This window comes from Rhincodon typus, chromosome 4 (genome assembly GCF_021869965.1).
Source record: "Rhincodon typus isolate 14 chromosome 4, sRhiTyp1.1, whole genome shotgun sequence".
NCBI classification, from domain to species: Eukaryota; Metazoa; Chordata; class Chondrichthyes; order Orectolobiformes; family Rhincodontidae; genus Rhincodon; species Rhincodon typus.
Window position 1 is genome coordinate 11,274,008 of NC_063335.1, and position 18,010 is coordinate 11,292,017.

At 40.5% G+C, this 18,010-nt stretch overlaps 1 protein-coding gene and 1 long non-coding RNA gene across 3 annotated transcripts in view; one reads left to right on the top strand and one right to left on the bottom strand.

Moving 5' to 3' along the window:
- The window catches only part of LOC109933031 (tumor necrosis factor receptor superfamily member 11B-like), an 18,350-nt gene extending 6,544 nt beyond the window's left edge, over positions 1-11,806 (top strand). For both annotated transcript variants that reach the window (XM_020532052.2, XM_048595896.1), the window contains exons 2-4: positions 2,446-2,818; positions 3,830-4,012; positions 10,072-11,806. In XM_020532052.2, the coding sequence (XP_020387641.2) occupies positions 2,446-2,818; positions 3,830-4,012; positions 10,072-10,391 (876 nt within the window). In that variant the 3' untranslated portion in view covers positions 10,392-11,806. The remainder of the gene's footprint in view (positions 1-2,445; positions 2,819-3,829; positions 4,013-10,071) is intronic.
- On the bottom strand, positions 1,250-17,308 carry LOC125482944. The gene is made up of 3 exons (XR_007261933.1): positions 17,197-17,308; positions 2,067-2,178; positions 1,250-1,693 (listed from the first exon to the last, which is right to left on the bottom strand). It is a non-coding gene; the product is annotated as an uncharacterized LOC125482944 (long non-coding RNA).
- Between the last annotated feature and the right edge of the window lie 702 nt (positions 17,309-18,010).

The following is an 18,010-nucleotide window of genomic DNA, read 5'->3' on the forward strand; positions in this document are numbered from 1 at the left end:
TTATTGCGTGGACGGGGTGTGAGGGATGAGGTGCGGGAGATGTGGGAGACACGGTTGAGGGCGTTCTCGACCACCGAGGAGGGGAAGTTACGGTCCTTGAAAAACGAGGACAACTGAGACGTACGGGAGTGGAATGCCTCATCCTGGGAGCAGATGTGGTAGAGGCGAAGGAATTGGGAATAGGGGATAGCATTTTTGCAGGAAGGTGGGTGGGAGGAGGAGTATTCTAGGTAGCTGTGGGAGTCGGTGGGCTTGAAATGACCCCCGCCTCTTCGACCTGTTTGTTTCCTCTCCACCTATCCTCTCCTCTATCCCTCTTCTATCCGCCTCCCACTCTCTCCCTATTTATTTCAAAACCCCCTTCCCCTCCCCCTTTTCTGATGAAGGGTCTAGGCCCGAAACGTCAGCCTCTCTGCTCCTATGATGCTGCTTGGCCTGCTGTGTTCATCCAGCCCTGCACCTGGTTGTCTCGGATTCTCCAGCATCTGCAGTTCCTACTATCCCGGCTGGCTAAGGTGTTTTCAGTTAGTGGATTGCTTTCTGAGCTGAAGCAGCCCACACTGAGCTCGTCGTCCCCATTCAGGCAAGTGCGTGGTCCTTAGATAAGGAAAAGACACTGCAGAGGGAAAGGGAGGGAGGGTTTGAGTTACGAGGAGAGACTGGATAAGTTGGGATCTTTTCATTGTGGGAGGTTGAGCAGTAACTTATAGAGGTTTGTAAAATCATGAGAGGTATAAATACGGTGAATGGCAGGAGTTTTTTTTCCCTAGGGTGGGGGAATTTCAAGACTAGAGGTCATATTTTTAAGCTGAGAGGAGAACGACTTAAAAAAAAGACGGGGTCAATGTTTGTTTACACAGAGAGTGGTTTGTGTATGGAATGAACTTCCAGAGGATGTGGTGAATGTGGGTACAGTTACAACATGTAAAAGACATTTGGATAAGTACATGATTAAGAAATATTTAGATGGATATGGGCCAAGTGCAGGCAGGTAGGACAAGTTTAGTTTGGGATTATGGTCAGCATGGACTTGTTCAACTGAAAGTTCTGTTCCTATGTTTCTATGATAATGACTCTATAACATAAAATAACTGTCACATAAATGTACATCGCATAATATTTTATAATAACTTCTCGCTCAGGAATTAGACAAATACTTCTGAAATTCTTCCCTTAGACTTTCCTTCCTCAATTACATTTACCATTATGTTTCATAATTTCAATTGCAATGAACTTTTCCACACTAAATTGTCGATCTCTGTAACTTTGTGTCAACTATTTTAGACAAAAGAGAAATAATATTGCTTTATTTATGATGTTAACTATTATGACCTTCAGTCATCTTCTCCTCTTCCACATCCCAAACCAGAAGTAATGAGGAAAATGTTTTGAGTTCCCATTTCTGATGGGGAGTTTCACCTACTAAGACAGATATTAGGCAACCATGCAATTGACAGGCAAGATCTGCAATCTCAGAATATCAACATTTAAATGTTGCAGTTGTTATCATGTAATCAATATTAGCAAGCCACCTATGAAGGATGAGTAGAAAACCTAGTTTAGACATTTTTCAATTACTGCCAGGCAAGCTAAATTGTCCATGTACTGTCTGGCTTCGTGCTTATTATGAAATGGTAATTTATAATAATAACAACCAGCAAACGCAGGAAAAACGCAGCAGATCTGGCAGCATCTGTGGAGAAATGAAATAGAGATAATGTTTACAGTCTGGTATCTCTCTTTTATTCACATTCGCAATTTGATTTAAATACTTTAAATACAATAAGACAATTACTATTTTAAACTTATTGAATGTGGGGCTTCTTTTTGCTTTATTTCACATGTCATGGATGACTCAGTCTCACTTTTTGCGCATTTAGGAATTGCTAGCAGTATGACTGAGACAGGCTGCTCAACAGGTGGGGAGCAAGAAACAGGAATTGTATAACTAACAGTAGTTGATTTGATTTGATTTATTGTCATGTGTAACTAAGTACAGTGAAAAGTTTTGTTTGCAAACAGTACAGGCAGATCATGATAGGAATTCATGATGTCATCGCACTAACCTTCTGTGAATTGGTTTCCTGCAGAAAACATTATCTTTAGGATCATGTCAGCCAAAGGTTCAGCCAACAAATATCTCAGTTGATTTGAAGAGGATTGATATGCTTTTTATATCTGAATATCAACAAAAATAAAGCTGTCATGAATAATACATGAGAAAACAAATAAAGAGCATGTTCTCTTTTCATATAAATGAATCCCCAGTCTTGCAGCAGTCTACAATTTGTTGCATAAACGTTAGACAGCATGGGTTGAAGTTCTTCCCCATCACAGTCACAAAGTAGGAACGAAGGAAAACTTATCCTTTCATGGTTGTAAATGTATTGATTGACCCAGCAGATGCTACCTCTATAACTGAAGTTAAAATTTCTGTCTCTCTAGTCACCGCTCACCTTCGTTATCGTCATTATTATTTACATAAGTATAGAGAAATGCAAGGCATCTGCATCTACCTTTCAACATGAAGGTCTAACCTGTAGTCGCTGCCCTCCAGGACAACATATGGTACAGCATTGCACAAAAGACCATGATACGCAGTGTGCACCCTGTTCAGCTAGTCATTATACGCAGTATTGGAATTACTTGAAAAAATGTCAATACTGCAACATTTTCTGCAAAGAAAATCAAAATGTTAAGCATGAATGCAATGCAACTCACAACAGAGTGTGCGAGTGCAAAGATGGCTACTTCTGGGAATATGAATTTTGTACGAAGCAGAAAACATGTCTTCCTGGATATGGAGTTAAAACAGCAGGTACCTTTTTCGCAATTTGCATGTTTAAAGATATACCTTCATTTGCTAATTGGTCTGGTTGGTCTGTGCCAGTGTTTGTGCTCCACGAATATCCTCACACAATACATTACTCGAACACCACCTGCATATTTTTCTATTCTTTTCTTCTGTATGAATTCACCTTAAAGATGTCTATGCTATTTGCCTCATTCACTCCAAGTGGTAGAAATTTCCACATTCTAACCACTCTGTGGGTAAAGAACTCTCTCCTGAATATCATGATGTGGATGTGCCAGTGTTGGACTGGGGTGGACAAGGTCAGAAGTCATACGACATCAGGTTATAGTTCAACTGCTCTTTCGTTAGGTGAAATGAAGAAAAGCATTCGGGCACAGAATTTATAGGCAGAGCCTATGATTCCATATATTCTGCCTGGAACTTCTGTGCCTGTATACTTTTCTTCACTTCACCTGATGAAGAGGCAGCGGTCTGAAAGTGCATGATTTCAAACAAACCTGTTGTACTATAACCTGGTGTCATGTGACTTCTGAGCTTCCCCTGAATGTGCTGTTGGATTAATTGACCATGTACTAATACTTATGATTTCTCATTTCTCATCTTTACAATATTTAGTCTAACAAATCCCTTCATTATTTCAAGGCATCCATTCAGTCATCCGTCAACTTTCTCTTTCTGGGGAAAAGAGCCACAGCCTGTTCAGCCTTTACAGAAATTTAGAATATGCAGTTCTGACATTGTCTTTGTAAATCTATTTTGCATAATTTAAATTGCAAGCTTAGAACATGAGATCATCAACTATAGAAACTGACTTTCTTACTGTTTTATTAGATCTAAGTGCATAATAAAAATTTGAGTGTATTCATCTCCCAAAATAAGAACAAAAGTTCATTAGTTTTATTGAATTTGTAACTCTGGATTCATCCCAAGAGAAACTTTTTGTTCATTATGTCAACCATCTTTATGAGTTCTTTTAATTTTGTGTGTACTCACTTATCTTTCTTCATTCATCAGGCACTCCATACAGCAGTACAATTTGTAGGAAATGTGCACGGGGTTTCTTTTCATCAGTGACTTCTACCATTGCACAATGTAAGAGACACACAAACTGCACCGAATTGGGCTTAAAGTTGGATATCCCTGGTACTGCCTGGCATGACAATTTGTGTAGCCCATGTCAGCCCAGTGGCTCTGAAGGTATCTCAAAAGATTTTTTTTAAAAATCTGTGTAACTGCATGAATATTATGCAACAGTTCATTTGTACCTTTCCAGCCTAAGTAACAAGCTCTAAAATAACTTTGTATTTCTGTGCTAATAGAATTATGTAATCCAACACTGCAAAGTGCTTTTAACCATGCATTCAACATTGTAGAACATGGTAGTTCATTGGAAAGGTGGGGACAACTCATTGTTTCATTTAAATGAAATTATTGTAGAAACATACAGAATAGGAACAGGAGTAGGCCAATTGGTCCTTTAGACTGCTCCATGATTCAATATGATCATGGCTGATCATCCACCTCAGTACATTGTTCCTGCTTTCTTCCTTTAATCCTTTCAGCCCTAAGAACGATATCCATCTCCTTCTTGAAAGCATGCAGTGTTTTGGCTAAGTGCTTTTTGAGGCAGCGAATTCCATAGGATCACGTTCTCTGGGTGAAAACATTTCTCTTTATCTTAGTCCTAAATGGCCCACCGCTTCTGGACTTTCTGATCATCAGGAACATCCTTCCTGTGGTGTCCTGTCTAGTTCCGTTTGAATTATGTAAGTTTTTATGAGATTCCTCTCCCGCCATTGTTCTATGGTTCAGTAAATACAGTCCCGAGCAATCCAGTCTCTGTTCATAAATCAGTCCTGCTATCTCAGGTCTAGTTTCAACATATCACAGATGTTAGCACATCTCCACATTATATTACATAAAAGTGGAAAGAACCCACGCATCATCATGGTTTGCTAATCTTAATAAGTACAGGTAGAATGCACATTTGCTCTGAACACTAAGGTGTCCTTGCTCTTTCTGAAAACCACATCCTACACTACATAGTAACACTCAATGAACTAGATAACAAGCTAAATTGTTCACCATTATTTCTCATGCTAATACCTATTTGACTTTAGTTAAAAATGCCTTGAAAGATCAATTTGCATGTTTCTGTTTTGAGAAACTTCTATTTTCAATCAGAAGAATAGAATTACTGAGTTATTATATACTTTATGTTCTTCTGGCATGGAGGAATGTACTCCATTAGCAGTAGTTTGAAATGCAGTGAGCACAGGTACCCTCCTATTGATCTATATTTTTCAGGATGACAACAAAATCTTCTACTGTACTCAGAATTTTAGATCTGCCTATTGAATCTATTAAACCGCAATTATGCCTTCACTAATAGATACATGCTAATGCCAACCTTCAGTCTTAGAGAACAATCATCAGGATTTCTTGTGAGCATTAGTTTTGGTGAATCTATAAACACCTTGGAGAGATTTTCCTCTATTTTCAAGACAATTCTGAGTGGGGAGATCAGCATTTTGCCTGCATAAACTGAAAGCAGCAAGGGCCATGGAAATTAGCCCTCATGCCTCAACAACAAAATTCTAAGTGGCTGGTACTATTCACACCTCTGGAGGTAGCTTGTCTTAACAAGATCAATGTTTTATTGCCTGCCTGACTGGTAGAGGTCTTTGTGTGAGATTCAAGAGGAGGAGATTCAGTATTCCATTGTCAGATTCACTTTCTATAGGACCAATGCTCACTTTAACTCTTTTCCTTTTTTAATGTCTGTAGAAACTCCTACAATCTGCTTTTATATTTCTAGCTATTCTCCTCTAGCACTGTCACTTTCCCGACTTATGCATCTTTTAGTCACTTTTTTATATTCGATCGAATCTTCTGATTTGCCATTCATTTTTTTATAGTAATATGCTATTTCCTAAAGAATCTTCTTCTAATTTCTTCATTTTGAGGGATGTGGGTGTCGCTGGCTGGCCAGCATTTCTTGCCCATCCCTAGTTGCCCTTGAGAAGGTGGTGGTGAGCTGCTTTCTTGAACCGCTGCAGTCCCCCTGCTGTAGGTTGTACCACAATGCCATTAGGGAGGAAATTCCAGGATTTTGACCCCAAGACAGTGAAAGAATAGCAACATATTTCAGGCTGGTGAGTGGCTTGGAGAGGAACTTGGAGGTGGTGGTATTTCCATATACCTGCTGCCCTTGTCCTTCCAGATGGATGTGGTCGTGGGTTAGAGGGTGCTGTCTGAGGATTTTTGGTGAATTTCTGAAGTGCATCTTGTAGATAGTACACACTGCTGCTACTGAGGATCGGTGCTGGAGGGAGTGGATGCTTGTGGATGCTTTATCCTTGATGGTGTCAAGCTTCTTGAGTGTTGTTGGGGCTGCACTCATCCAGGCAAATGGGGAGTATTCCATCACACTCCTGACTTGTGCCTTGTGAATGTTAGACAGGCTTTCAGGAGGGAAGAGGTAAGTTACTTGCTGCAGTATTCCTAGCCTCTGACCTGCTCTTGTAGCCACTGTGTTTTTGTAGTCAGTCCAGTTGAGTTTCTGATCAACGGTAACTCCCAGGGTGTTGATAATGGGGGATTCAGTGATGGTAACACCATGGAATGTCAAGGGGTGGTGGTTAGATTGTCTCTATTGGTGATGGTCATAGCCTGGCATTTGTGTGGCACGAATGTCACTTGCCACTTGTCAGCCCAAGCCCGGATATTGTTGAGATCTTGTTGCGTTTAGACACGGACTGCTTCAGTGTCTGAAAGCTCGCGACTGGTACTGAACATTGTGCAATCATCGGCAAACATCCCCACTTCTGACCTTATGATGGAGGGAAGGCCATTGATGGAGCAGCTGAAGATGGTTGTGCCTAGAGGATCTGATGCTGCTTGGCCTGCTGTGTTCATCCAGCTCCACACCTTGTTATCCCATCTTCCTATGTGTCAGGTATGACTCTAACCACCAGAGAATTTGGCCCCGGATTCTCATTGATTCCAGTTTTGCCAGGGCTCCCTAATGCCACTCTCAGTCAAATGCAGCCTTGATGTCAAAGGTTGTCACTCTCATCCCATCTCTGGAATTCAGCTCTTTTATCCATGTTTGAACCAAGGCTGTAATGAGGTCAGGAGCTGAGTGTCCCTGGCGGAACCCAAACTAGGCATCACTGAGCAGGTTATTGCTGAGCAGATACTGCTTTTAGCACTGTTGATGGTACCTTCCATCACTTTACTGATGATCGGGAGTAGATTGATGGGGCAGTAATTGGCCAGGTTGGATTTGTCTTGCTTTTTGTCTACAGGACATACTTGGGCAATTTTCCACATTGCCGGGTAGATACCAGTGTTGTAACTGTACTGGAACAGCTTGGCTAGGGGAGCAGTAAGTTCCGGGGCACAAGTCTTCAGTACTATTGCCGGAATGTTGTCAGGGCCCATATACTTTGCAGCATCCAGTGTCTCCAACCGTTTCTTGAAATCACGTGGAGTGAATCGAATTGGCTGAAGACTGGTATCTGTAATACTCGGGACCACTGGAGGAGGCCAAGATGGATCATCCACTTGGCACTTCTGGCTGAAGATCGCTGCAAATGCTTCAGCCTTATCATTTGCACTGATGTGGTGGGCTCTTTCATCATTGAGGGTGGGGATATTTGTGGAGCCTCCTCCTCCAGTGAATTGTTTAATTGCCCACCACCATTCACGACTGGATGTGGCAGGACTGCAGAGTTTAGATCGCTTAGTTCTGTCTATCACTTGCTGCTTTTGCTGCTTGGCATGTGAGTAGTCCTGTTTGGTGGCTTCACCAGGGTGATACCTCATCTTCAGGTATGCCTGGTACTGCTCCTGGCATGTCCTCCTGCACTCTCTATTGAACCAGGGTTGATGGTAATGGTTGAGTGGCGGACATACCGGGCCATGAGGTTACAGATTGTGCTGGAATACAATTCTGCTGCTGTTGATGGCCCACAGCACCTCATGGATGCCCAGTCTTGAGTTGCTAGATCTGTTTGAAGTCTGTCCCATTTAGCACGGTGATAGTGCCACACAACATGATGGAGGTTGTTCTCATTGTGAAGGTGGGACTTTGTCTCCACAAGAACTATGCGATGGTCACTCTTACCAATACTGTTATGAACAAATACATCTGCAGCTGGCAGATTAGTAAGGATGAGGTCAAGTATGTTTTTTCCTCTTGTTGGTTCCCTCACCACCTGCCGCAGACCCAGTCTAGCAGCTATGTCCTTTGGGACCCAACCAGCTTGATCAGTAATACTGATGCCGAGCCACTCTTGGTGGTGGACATTCAAACCCCCACCCAGAGTAAATTTTGCACCCTTGCCATCCTCAGTGCTTCCTCCAAGTGTTGTTCAACATGGAGTACTGATTCATCAGCTGAGGGAGGACGGTATGTGGTAATCAGCAGGAGGTTTCCTTGCCCATGTTTAACCTGAAGCCATGAGACTTCATGGGGTCCAGAATCAATGTTGACAACTCCTACAGCAACATCCTCCTGACTGTATACCACTGTGCCACACCCTCTGCTGGGTCTGTCCTGCTGGTGAGACAAGACATATCCAGGGATGGTGATGGTGATGTCTGGGACATTGTCTGTAAGGTATGATTCTGTGAGTATGACCATGTCAGGCCATTGCTTGACTAGTCTGTGAGACTAGCCCCCGGCTGTTAGTGAGGAGGACTTTCCAGGGTACTCGGTGCTGTTTGTGCCGTTGTCTTTTCAGTGCCTATGTTGATGCCGCCAGGTGATCTGTCCAGCTTCATTTCTTTGAGACTTTGTAGCGATTGGTACAACTGAATGGTTTGCTAGGCAATTTCAGAGGACAACTGAGAGTCAACCACATTGCTGTATGTCTGAAGTCACATGTAGGCCAGACCAGGTGAGGGTGGCAGATTTCCTTCTCTAAAGGACATTAGTGAACCAGATGGGGTTTTTTTTTCTGATGATTGATAGTGTTTTCATGATCATCATTGGACCCTTAATTCCAGACTTTTTTTGTTGAATCAGTGGCAGGGTTTGAACCTGGGTCCCCAGAACATTATCTGGGTCTCAGAAACATGTAACTTATTTAATTCACTGTGGATGGTGGGTCCTGTCCTTGGAGAATTTCTCTCTCATTATAATGTATTCATTCTTTCTCGTCTGAATTGTCCCTTCAGATATTTGTCACTATGGACCTACCACTTAACATAATTCGCCTGTTCAGTTTAGATTGTTCAATTTTCATGCTGTCACAATTAATCATATTTAAATGCAAAGTATTAGACTTGGACCTACTCTTCTCACCATCAAACTAAACAAAAAATGCAAAAAATTATGATTGTGCAACCTAGGGGCACCCTTGTTCTGACTAGTCCTGTCTCATTACACAATACCGGGCCTGAGATAGCCTGTTGTCTGGTTGGCTCCAGAACATACTGCTCTGAGAAACTCTTCCCACAATAGATTTTGATACATTCCCAATCTAGGCAATCTTTGTCCACATGACTTTTCCAGTCTACATGTTGTTTAAAGCCCCCACAATTATCACACATGTACCTGAAATGCCTAAGAATGGACCCTATGAATTTTCAGGGAGACCAACTCTGGGCACAGACTGTGCTTCCACAAAATCAGTGTATGCGTACTGTGTGCCAGAATAAAAATCAAACTCTTTGCTCAACTGTTCTGGAGACTTAATGGCCACCTATGGGAGATAGAATATTCCTTTCCAGCTACATTTAGTGCAGCAACCTTTCCTCTGCCTCTTCTTTGGAAATGGTGCCATCTCCTTTTTCAACTTGCTGCCAGGCCTTTTGGTGCAAAGATTCTTCCGCTTTTATCAGTCAGTTTTCTTAAGTTACTGCAGAATCTTTACTTGCGTCTGTTTAAATTGGAGAGACTGAAGACTCGCAGATGAAAATCCGATCCACCATTTTTTGCTATGATTTTAAAGCAAATTTCCCGCCCCATGGATATTGTGATCAACTGCTGACCATTTATTCCTGTACCATGTATTGTCAACGCACCAGTTCTTCGACTAAAACTTCCTTGTTAACTGAGGATATATTGTGACCTGGGACACAGGCAAAAGACTGATTGTGACTATGAAAAATTGAATTTGTCCGTTGTATCTGTCTCCTAACCAAATTACTTAATTATTCTCAACATAAATATCTGAGAAAGAACTCTATCTGAGGTTTCAGTTGAAATCGTATCTAAATAAAATTTGGTTTAATCTGTGTTTCAGAGGATACTACAGAGTGTGAAAAGGCACTATTTAACTTCGTGGCACGTCAAAAACTTGGCCAAAGGAAAGTGTTCAGTCTAGGGAAGGCTCTCCTCAATGAAACGAAAAGAAACCTGCTTCAAACATGGAACGACAAGGAAGAGCAGCAGCAGATCATGCTTCTCTTTCACAAATGGAAAATACAACAGAGTGCAGATGTAACAGTAGAAGCTTTAGTGAAAATTCTGACGGCCGCCAAACTTAATAAGGTTGTAAAAAAAATGTCAAGGAAGTTCCTCAGACAAAAGGTCAATGCAATGCAGGAAAAGTGTGCTTTTTGAACAAATGAATTGGCAGCAGTGCTTTGGAAAGTGCATTTACCTCTGATCAATCTAATCATTTTATAATCTAGTTTAAAACAAAAGCACATTACCTGTCATTCTCTCACAACACTTTCCCAATACATTGCCTTGTGTATTTTGTGTATTTAATTCCCAATGTGAATTTTTATTACAGTTCCCATTGCTTCCTTCATGATAATACCCCAGGCTACTGGAATCAACGTGTCAACCAATCAGCGCATTTTTTGTTCTGTACCATAAACTGTTGTGATCATTTGAAATTTGGCATTCTTATATTTGTCACATGAGTGCAAAATTAAAATCTTCTGTAAAATGTCCTTTAGCAATTGCTAAGCCTTTGTTACCAGAATTGTACAAGAACTTATAAAATAAAATCCACTTTACTAACATTGCAGCAGACAGTTCTTGTTATTTTCTTCAAAATATTTCAATTTATTTTTGTATTTTTATGGGACATGCTTGGAAATTGGCACTTCACCATCCATTATTGAATTCTCAGCCCATGGAGACGGGGAGAAGGGGAAATAATTGGGTGAGTTTGCTCCAGAGAGAAAGAGACCCCTTTCTCACCTCCTCTAGAATTAATTGCAGAAAAAGATATACTAGGGACTTTCAACTCACCAGCAATTAAGCCCCTTAAGTGGTCAATTAACAGTGGCTGGGTTCCCAACTGAAAACCAGGGTGACCTGCCTGCTGAGTTTGGCCTTCAACTGCTCCGATTTGGGGGCAATGAGAAGCATGGATGGTCAGCAATGGGATGGTCTCTGAAATCCACGCTCTGTGCCTTGATTCCCCGGGCTCCCACCTCCCAAGACCCCCATCCTATGAGAAGAAAAAGAAATGTCTAACTTCTTACCACTGGATCCCCCGTAGAGCAGACCTCAACTGGAGATCATTAAGACCCAGAAGCTGCTGGCCTCTACCTTCTGACACACCAGTTTTGAAGGGCCTGATAGGAAGTGCGTAATCAGGTTTCCTGCCTTTATTGACATTTAATGAGATGATAAGCGGGTGAGACAACGAATTATCTCACCTTGGGTGTGGCATCTTAGTCACTAACTAACACACTTACCACTACAGTTCAAGCAAGAATGGGAAAATCTCAGCCCTACATATTATCAAATTGAGCATATAGCTTTGTGTTATAAATTTATTCTGTATTCACAGCTGCTAACAGTATGTGCTTTCATGTTTTGACAGTTGTTAAGTTTCCTGACTAGTCAAGTTCTGTTGTTTTCATAAGAGTTGATTCTTCCCATTTGTTCGATGTGACTAAATTACTTTACTATTCTGATGTGCATAATCTGTGCATTTTAATACAGTAACAGAATCTATCCATTCTGTTTTAAAAAATCTCAAAGAAATAATTAATAAAATGTGTATTTTTAATCGCTATGAGTTGTGATTGTTTCTTTTTACTTTTGAACAGAAGAGTGTAGAAGACAACATTGTTAGAGGATTGAGAAAAATTGTCAAGGCACCTTACAGACACTAAAGTGAATAGTAATCACAGAAGCATAAAAATTGGGTTCATTAGCTCATCTTGTCTGTGCCAGGTAAAACAAAAGTTACTCATCCAAATCCTACTGTCTGGTTCTTGATTAGGTTACAGAACTCAAAGTGCTTATTCAAGTGTTTTTTTTAATGCAATGAGAGTCTCTGCCTCCACCATCCTTTCAGATAGTGAATTCTAGACCCTTACCACTTTCTGGGTGAAAACGTTTTCTTCTATTCCACTAACTACATCAAATCCATGCCCTGTAATTATTGACATTTCTGCTAAGGGAAATATATATTTTCAATCAATCCTAGACCACCAATAATTGTATACACCTCAAGTAAATTTCCCCTCTACCTTCCTGTTTAAAGAAAACAACCCCAGCTTATTCAATCTTTCCTCATGACTGAAGTTCTTCACTCCTAGTATTCTCAAATCTGTTCTGTACTCTCTCACATCCTTCTTGGAATGCTTCATATCAGCAATTGTTGAACAAACAAATAAATGAACTGCATTTGTTGCTCTAGTCAAAGTATTTTCTCACAGGAAATCAGGAGGGAAAAGAAAATTGCAAGTACATTAATTAAAAGCTTGACTTTCAATATTATCAGTTTCCGATTCTATTAATCTGCAGGTTCAAATTACACTTCGGAGATACATTCACACAATCCAGACTGACGTTTCAGTATACTACTAAGGAAATGCTACACTGTCAGACATGCCATTTTTTAAACTTTTAAAATGTTCAACAATCAATTGGACATTAAACAGTCTTACAGCACTGCTGTAAAAAACAGCTTTACGGAGGTGACTTGGCCTAAATTATCCTTCAGCTAATCATTAAAATTGATGCTTTGATTGGCATCTCAGTTGTCCGTGGGAGTTTGCAATTAACAAATTTGTGACTTGGTTTCCCATGTTACAGGAGTGACTGCCCTTCAAGAGTATTTCATTTAATGTAAAGTGCTTTGGGATGTCTTCTGTCTTTTGCCCCTTTCTTATGATTTATCCATATTCCCAATGAATATTACCAAATTTTGTTGGTGTTATAGAATTTAAATCTGTTTTATGTGTTCTCCATTCTTCTGAATTGAAAAGTTGCTTTTATTACCTAACACAGGCACTTCAAAACCACCTTGATTATAAACAACTGAAATGGTTGATTTTTCAGGTCTTAATTATTTTCCCCAACAAAGTAATTACATTGCTCTGTAACTTGTTTCATGCTTTCTGGTTTATCTGTACTCATTGCTGTAACTATTGGAACAGACATGAAAATACTGGAAATAAACAGAACCAAACACAGAATTTAGTAAGTGTTTGAAAACACAGAACATAAAAAGGGTCAAGAAGTTGGATAGGGAGTTGGAATTACAATGGACCCCCAGTTGAAGAGCTAACACCAGCACATGCCAACTGCTTCAGTGTTGGGAATTTCATAGTCCTGAATTTCTCATGGTGGTACTGTGTCACTGGAAGTGAGATGGCATTATTGGAAAGATTGGACAATCAGCATTTCATGCCATGCAGACAAGCAAGGAGTCCTTCAGAAACAGATAGCTGGATCTACCTAACAACTGGATGGTTTTGGATAAAGAGCATAAATATTGGCACAGATGTGAATTAGATCCCTAAATTAAAGAAAGTTCAAAAAGAACTGGCGATGTGTTATTGCGTTAAAAATGATGTACTTTTAAGAAGCCTAACATGCAGATGAGCCAAGGACCTGGTTGTCATGATATGACCAGAAGTCACAGGCGTTTTGCATGATAGCACTCTAGCAAGGGCTGTGTCTAGGGACTATGCTACACTGTCATTACTAGTTGAGCTGTAAATAATCCCACCAGAGATCTTCGAGTAAACTGAAAGCTTATTTTCGTTGTTCTATACAGATAGCATAAGAACTTACTACAGCATGTACAGCAGTGCTTAATTTCTTTCAAGTGAAAAGGGAGAATGAAAAAGGGACAAAAAGCAAACATAATGGTAATCCAGGCATTGACACAGTTCAGCAAACAGAGAAAAATAAGTACCAAACACAAGAAGAAGACTGGAAAACTCATTGAGTTGGACAAAACGGCTGCAACCCGTACTAAATGCTGAAATAAGTTTTTAAGCCGAAAATAGAAAATGAACACCAAGTACAGTGCTGAAGACACACAAGAAGTGTAAAAAATTAAACAAAGCAAAAGTAAAAAGTAACAGAATTACTGACACATACCTGCAGATCAGCAGTGTCTGAAAAAGACAAAAGAATAACAAATGGATGGGTACCAAATCTCTCGGCCACGGAAATAAGATGGACTGATGGCACTTTTAGAAGTTTGAATGATCAGCAATTCATGGCTGTCCTCAAAAGATACTGACGTTCAGGCTGAGTTTAAACTTTTTAAACAAAGAATGCAGCTGGGCCTCACTACAGAACTGTTTGACAAGCTATGAAAGTTTTGCTAGCAGTTGGAAATGAGTGGCTACACACAGTCAATATTTCGGGTTTATTTGAAGAGAAGAGAAAGATCCTGTAAAGATACGGAAAATGCAAAAAGATCAGCTGCATGTAAGGGCCAACTTTGGAATTCATCACTTAAAATCGATATCCACTAGGCTAAAGCCAAAGGGAACAAAAGATCAGTTTGTGAATAGACACGCTAACAACAGTGGCAAATATGATTTGTCAGAGGATAAACTGTTGGAGCCAATGGTAGAGTTTGTGATTCCCTCAACACCCATTGAAGCTCTTCAAAAAGACCACTTGGAAAAAAAGAAAGGTCAACACTGAAACACTGCTCACAGCTAGCAGAAAATATGAAAACATTGTAGCTGGACAACAGCACCTATAAGCATTAGATGCAGTCAACAGGCTCTAATGAGGACAGAATGAAACAAACAGGTTGTGTGGTAATGCAGTCCACTGCAAAGCTGTGCCTCTTTCCAAGACTTAGAAGAAGTATGGTACACAAGAAGACTGTGCCAGCCTTTGCAAGGCGTCTGGCTCCAAAAAGGGCACGCTCAAACAGAAGACAGATGTAGAAATATGGCAACAGCAGCAAGGAGTGCACTGAGAAACCTGTATAAACATGAGGCAATTCACAAAGTTCACTGCAAGACAGACCTGAGGTAAGATCCAGCATGGAACAGCTCCCAAACAAAGAATAAACAAGCCTTCCACATTCAGAATGTAATACATTGTGTGGTTAAAGTCAGACAACCAGAAACGTTTGCCTTAATTGATATCAAATGTCCAATCACGCACACAAAGTAAAAATTGACATAGGAGCTAGTGCAGATGTCCCACCAGTCCGAATTCTGAAGGATATGTGCCTGGATTGTTGGAACTCAATAGTGCAACTGACAATTGCAAAACTAATTGCATTCAATGGTTCACTCATCCTTTACATTGGGTCATTAAAAATACAATGCAACAATGGCAATTTGGCATGGAAACAACAAATATTTTACTTCAAACACATGAGCAGGCTAGTAGTGACAGACCACCAGTGTGCACGGATCTCAATAATGTGACTATCCATAAGATCACCAGTGTGCACCCAGGGCAGCAGAAGAATGTATGCACTGAGTTCGATCTGATGCCATAGGAAAGTGTGTTGCTCCACAAAGATAAAGCAATTCCATCCATCGATTCTTCTATTCACATACAAGAAAAGCTTTACTGGGAGTTGGAGGAAATGGAATGCAAAGACATTATCAACCATGTGCTTCACTGCACTGTTACCTTGGACATTCATAGAATGCTTGCAGTGTGGCAGAAGGCCATTTGGTCCATCAAGTCCATACCGACTTTCTGAAGAGCATCCCATCAGACCCACCTCCCCTGCCCTGCCCTATAACCCAGCACTTACCATAGCTAATCCACATAGCCTGCATAGCCCCCAGACACTATGGGCGATTTAACATGACCAATGTGCACATCTTTGGAGGAAACCAGGAGAAAAGCCATGCAGAGAGTACATGCACACTTCATAAAGACAGTCACCCAAGGGTGGAATTGAACCCAGGCTCCTGGCACTGTGAGGCAGCAATGCTAACCACTGAGCCACCATACTGCCTCAACCACATTGTTATGATCCTAACTGATGTTGGTACTGGACAAGTCAGATGCCGGATTGAAACCTGGCTTGATAGATTTTTTGTTTGTTTTCTTTTAACAAAGTGGTTTCTCACTGAAATATAAGCACGCAACATTGCAAATTTAATTTTAATAATAAAACTAACATTTATTAGCCAAACAAATTATGATAAAACAGACTAAACCAAATCATCTCCTTATAACACAAATTCAAAAATTTTTAAACACAGCACATTCCTATTAATCCTAAAACACTCTTTTAAAAATTGAAAAGAGAAATGACAGCTTTATATAGTACCCAAAAACACCACTCATGCAGACTCCCTGTCACTAACTCCTTCAAAAGTTGAAGTCACTTCTGACTTTAACTTATAGACTTGATCAGCAGACAGTTTTTTTTTGGAGATAGTAGGAACTGCAGATGCTGGAGAATCTGAGATAACAAGGTGTAGAGCTGGATGAACACAGCAGGCCAAGCAGCATCATAGGAGTTACTCATGCAAGTGAGCTTAAATGTACTTAGATTCGAATAACCTCTTCATGATTTTAACACCAACATTTTTGGTTCGTGAATAACATTCACATTTTACTCTGAGGCAATCTAGTTTCACTATGTCCTTCCCTTTCTCACAAACACTCGTGTATGCAAGAATCTTCATTGATGGATTTCAGGGGACTGCCCAACACTCAAAGGAAAACTAAAAGCAAAACCATATGTCTTATATAAGACATGGTGTTTTCCTTAAGCCTGAACAAAAACCTCTCCTGAGCATGTTTACCTTGTTCAGTTGTAAACCCCTCCCAACGTGCATAAAATCACATAATCCTAAAGCCGAGCATCAAAAACTGTGTTCACTGAGATCACTATGGCTACAGAAATGCTCGCAAGTTAATTATTAACTATCTACGCAGAAAAGCCCCCATGTTACTCACCCAAAACCCAAAAACACAAACTTACAAAAAGCAAGCAATATTAAAAATATAGATAAATTACACAGTCTACTTCACAATACACAGCATAATGACGCAAATTTGAACAAATATGCGCACATTCCAGTACATCGACTAATCGACAGCATGGACGTGGGGGTGAAAGGTGTGCTCAAAATCGATCTGTTACATTTGGTCAGCATAATTGTACCCAACTTCAATCATAAACAGCTAATGACTCATAAGTAAACGCGCTATGAAAAGTTACCAGTGAACAGTGACTCAACATGATGAGAGAGGTGTTAAACGCTCTCACGTGCTTTTGGTCTTACAGAGATGAGCTCCGTTTCCGATGAGGTGTAACTTTCAAAGGAAACAAGTAATTACACCTGAAACTCTTCACCAGGATATATTGTCCCAACTATACCAAGGACAGAGGAGTATAGAGCAGATGAAATGACATGCATGTGATATCGTCCATTGGCCAGGTGATCAATGATGAATGAAAAGTTATTGAGGATGCAGGAGGCATGTTAAAGCTGCCAGGCACAGCAATATAGCGAATCGTTCCACCCACATGAAATTCAACCTGCACTTTGGTCCAATATTGCCACCTATGTATTTACCACAAATGGAGACAACCTTACCTTAGTCACTAATTATTTCCCCAAATTTCCAATTGTTAGACAAGTGAACAGTACTTCAAGCACACCCAAGGCAGACACATTGAATGACACATTCAGCCTGTTCGAAGCACTTGAAGATATAATTTCTGACAACGCACCACAGTGTGTGGACAAACCTTTCAGGGATATGTGCCAATAGGTATTGAACCATGTAACATTGTCACCATTATATAAGGACTCCCACTGATTTTTCATTTTTTAAAAATAGTTCTGAAATTTGAGCTGGAAATGACTTGTGGACTTTGGGACAGCTTGTGGTAAAAAGAAAAGTACAGACCACGCAAGCTTTGTTTTTTTTGTGAGGTCAGGCCTGGAGGCTAAGGAAATGCACAATACCCAACATGTGCAAAGCAAACACAAAGAAAATGCCCAGACAATGACAATGTGACGCAGCAC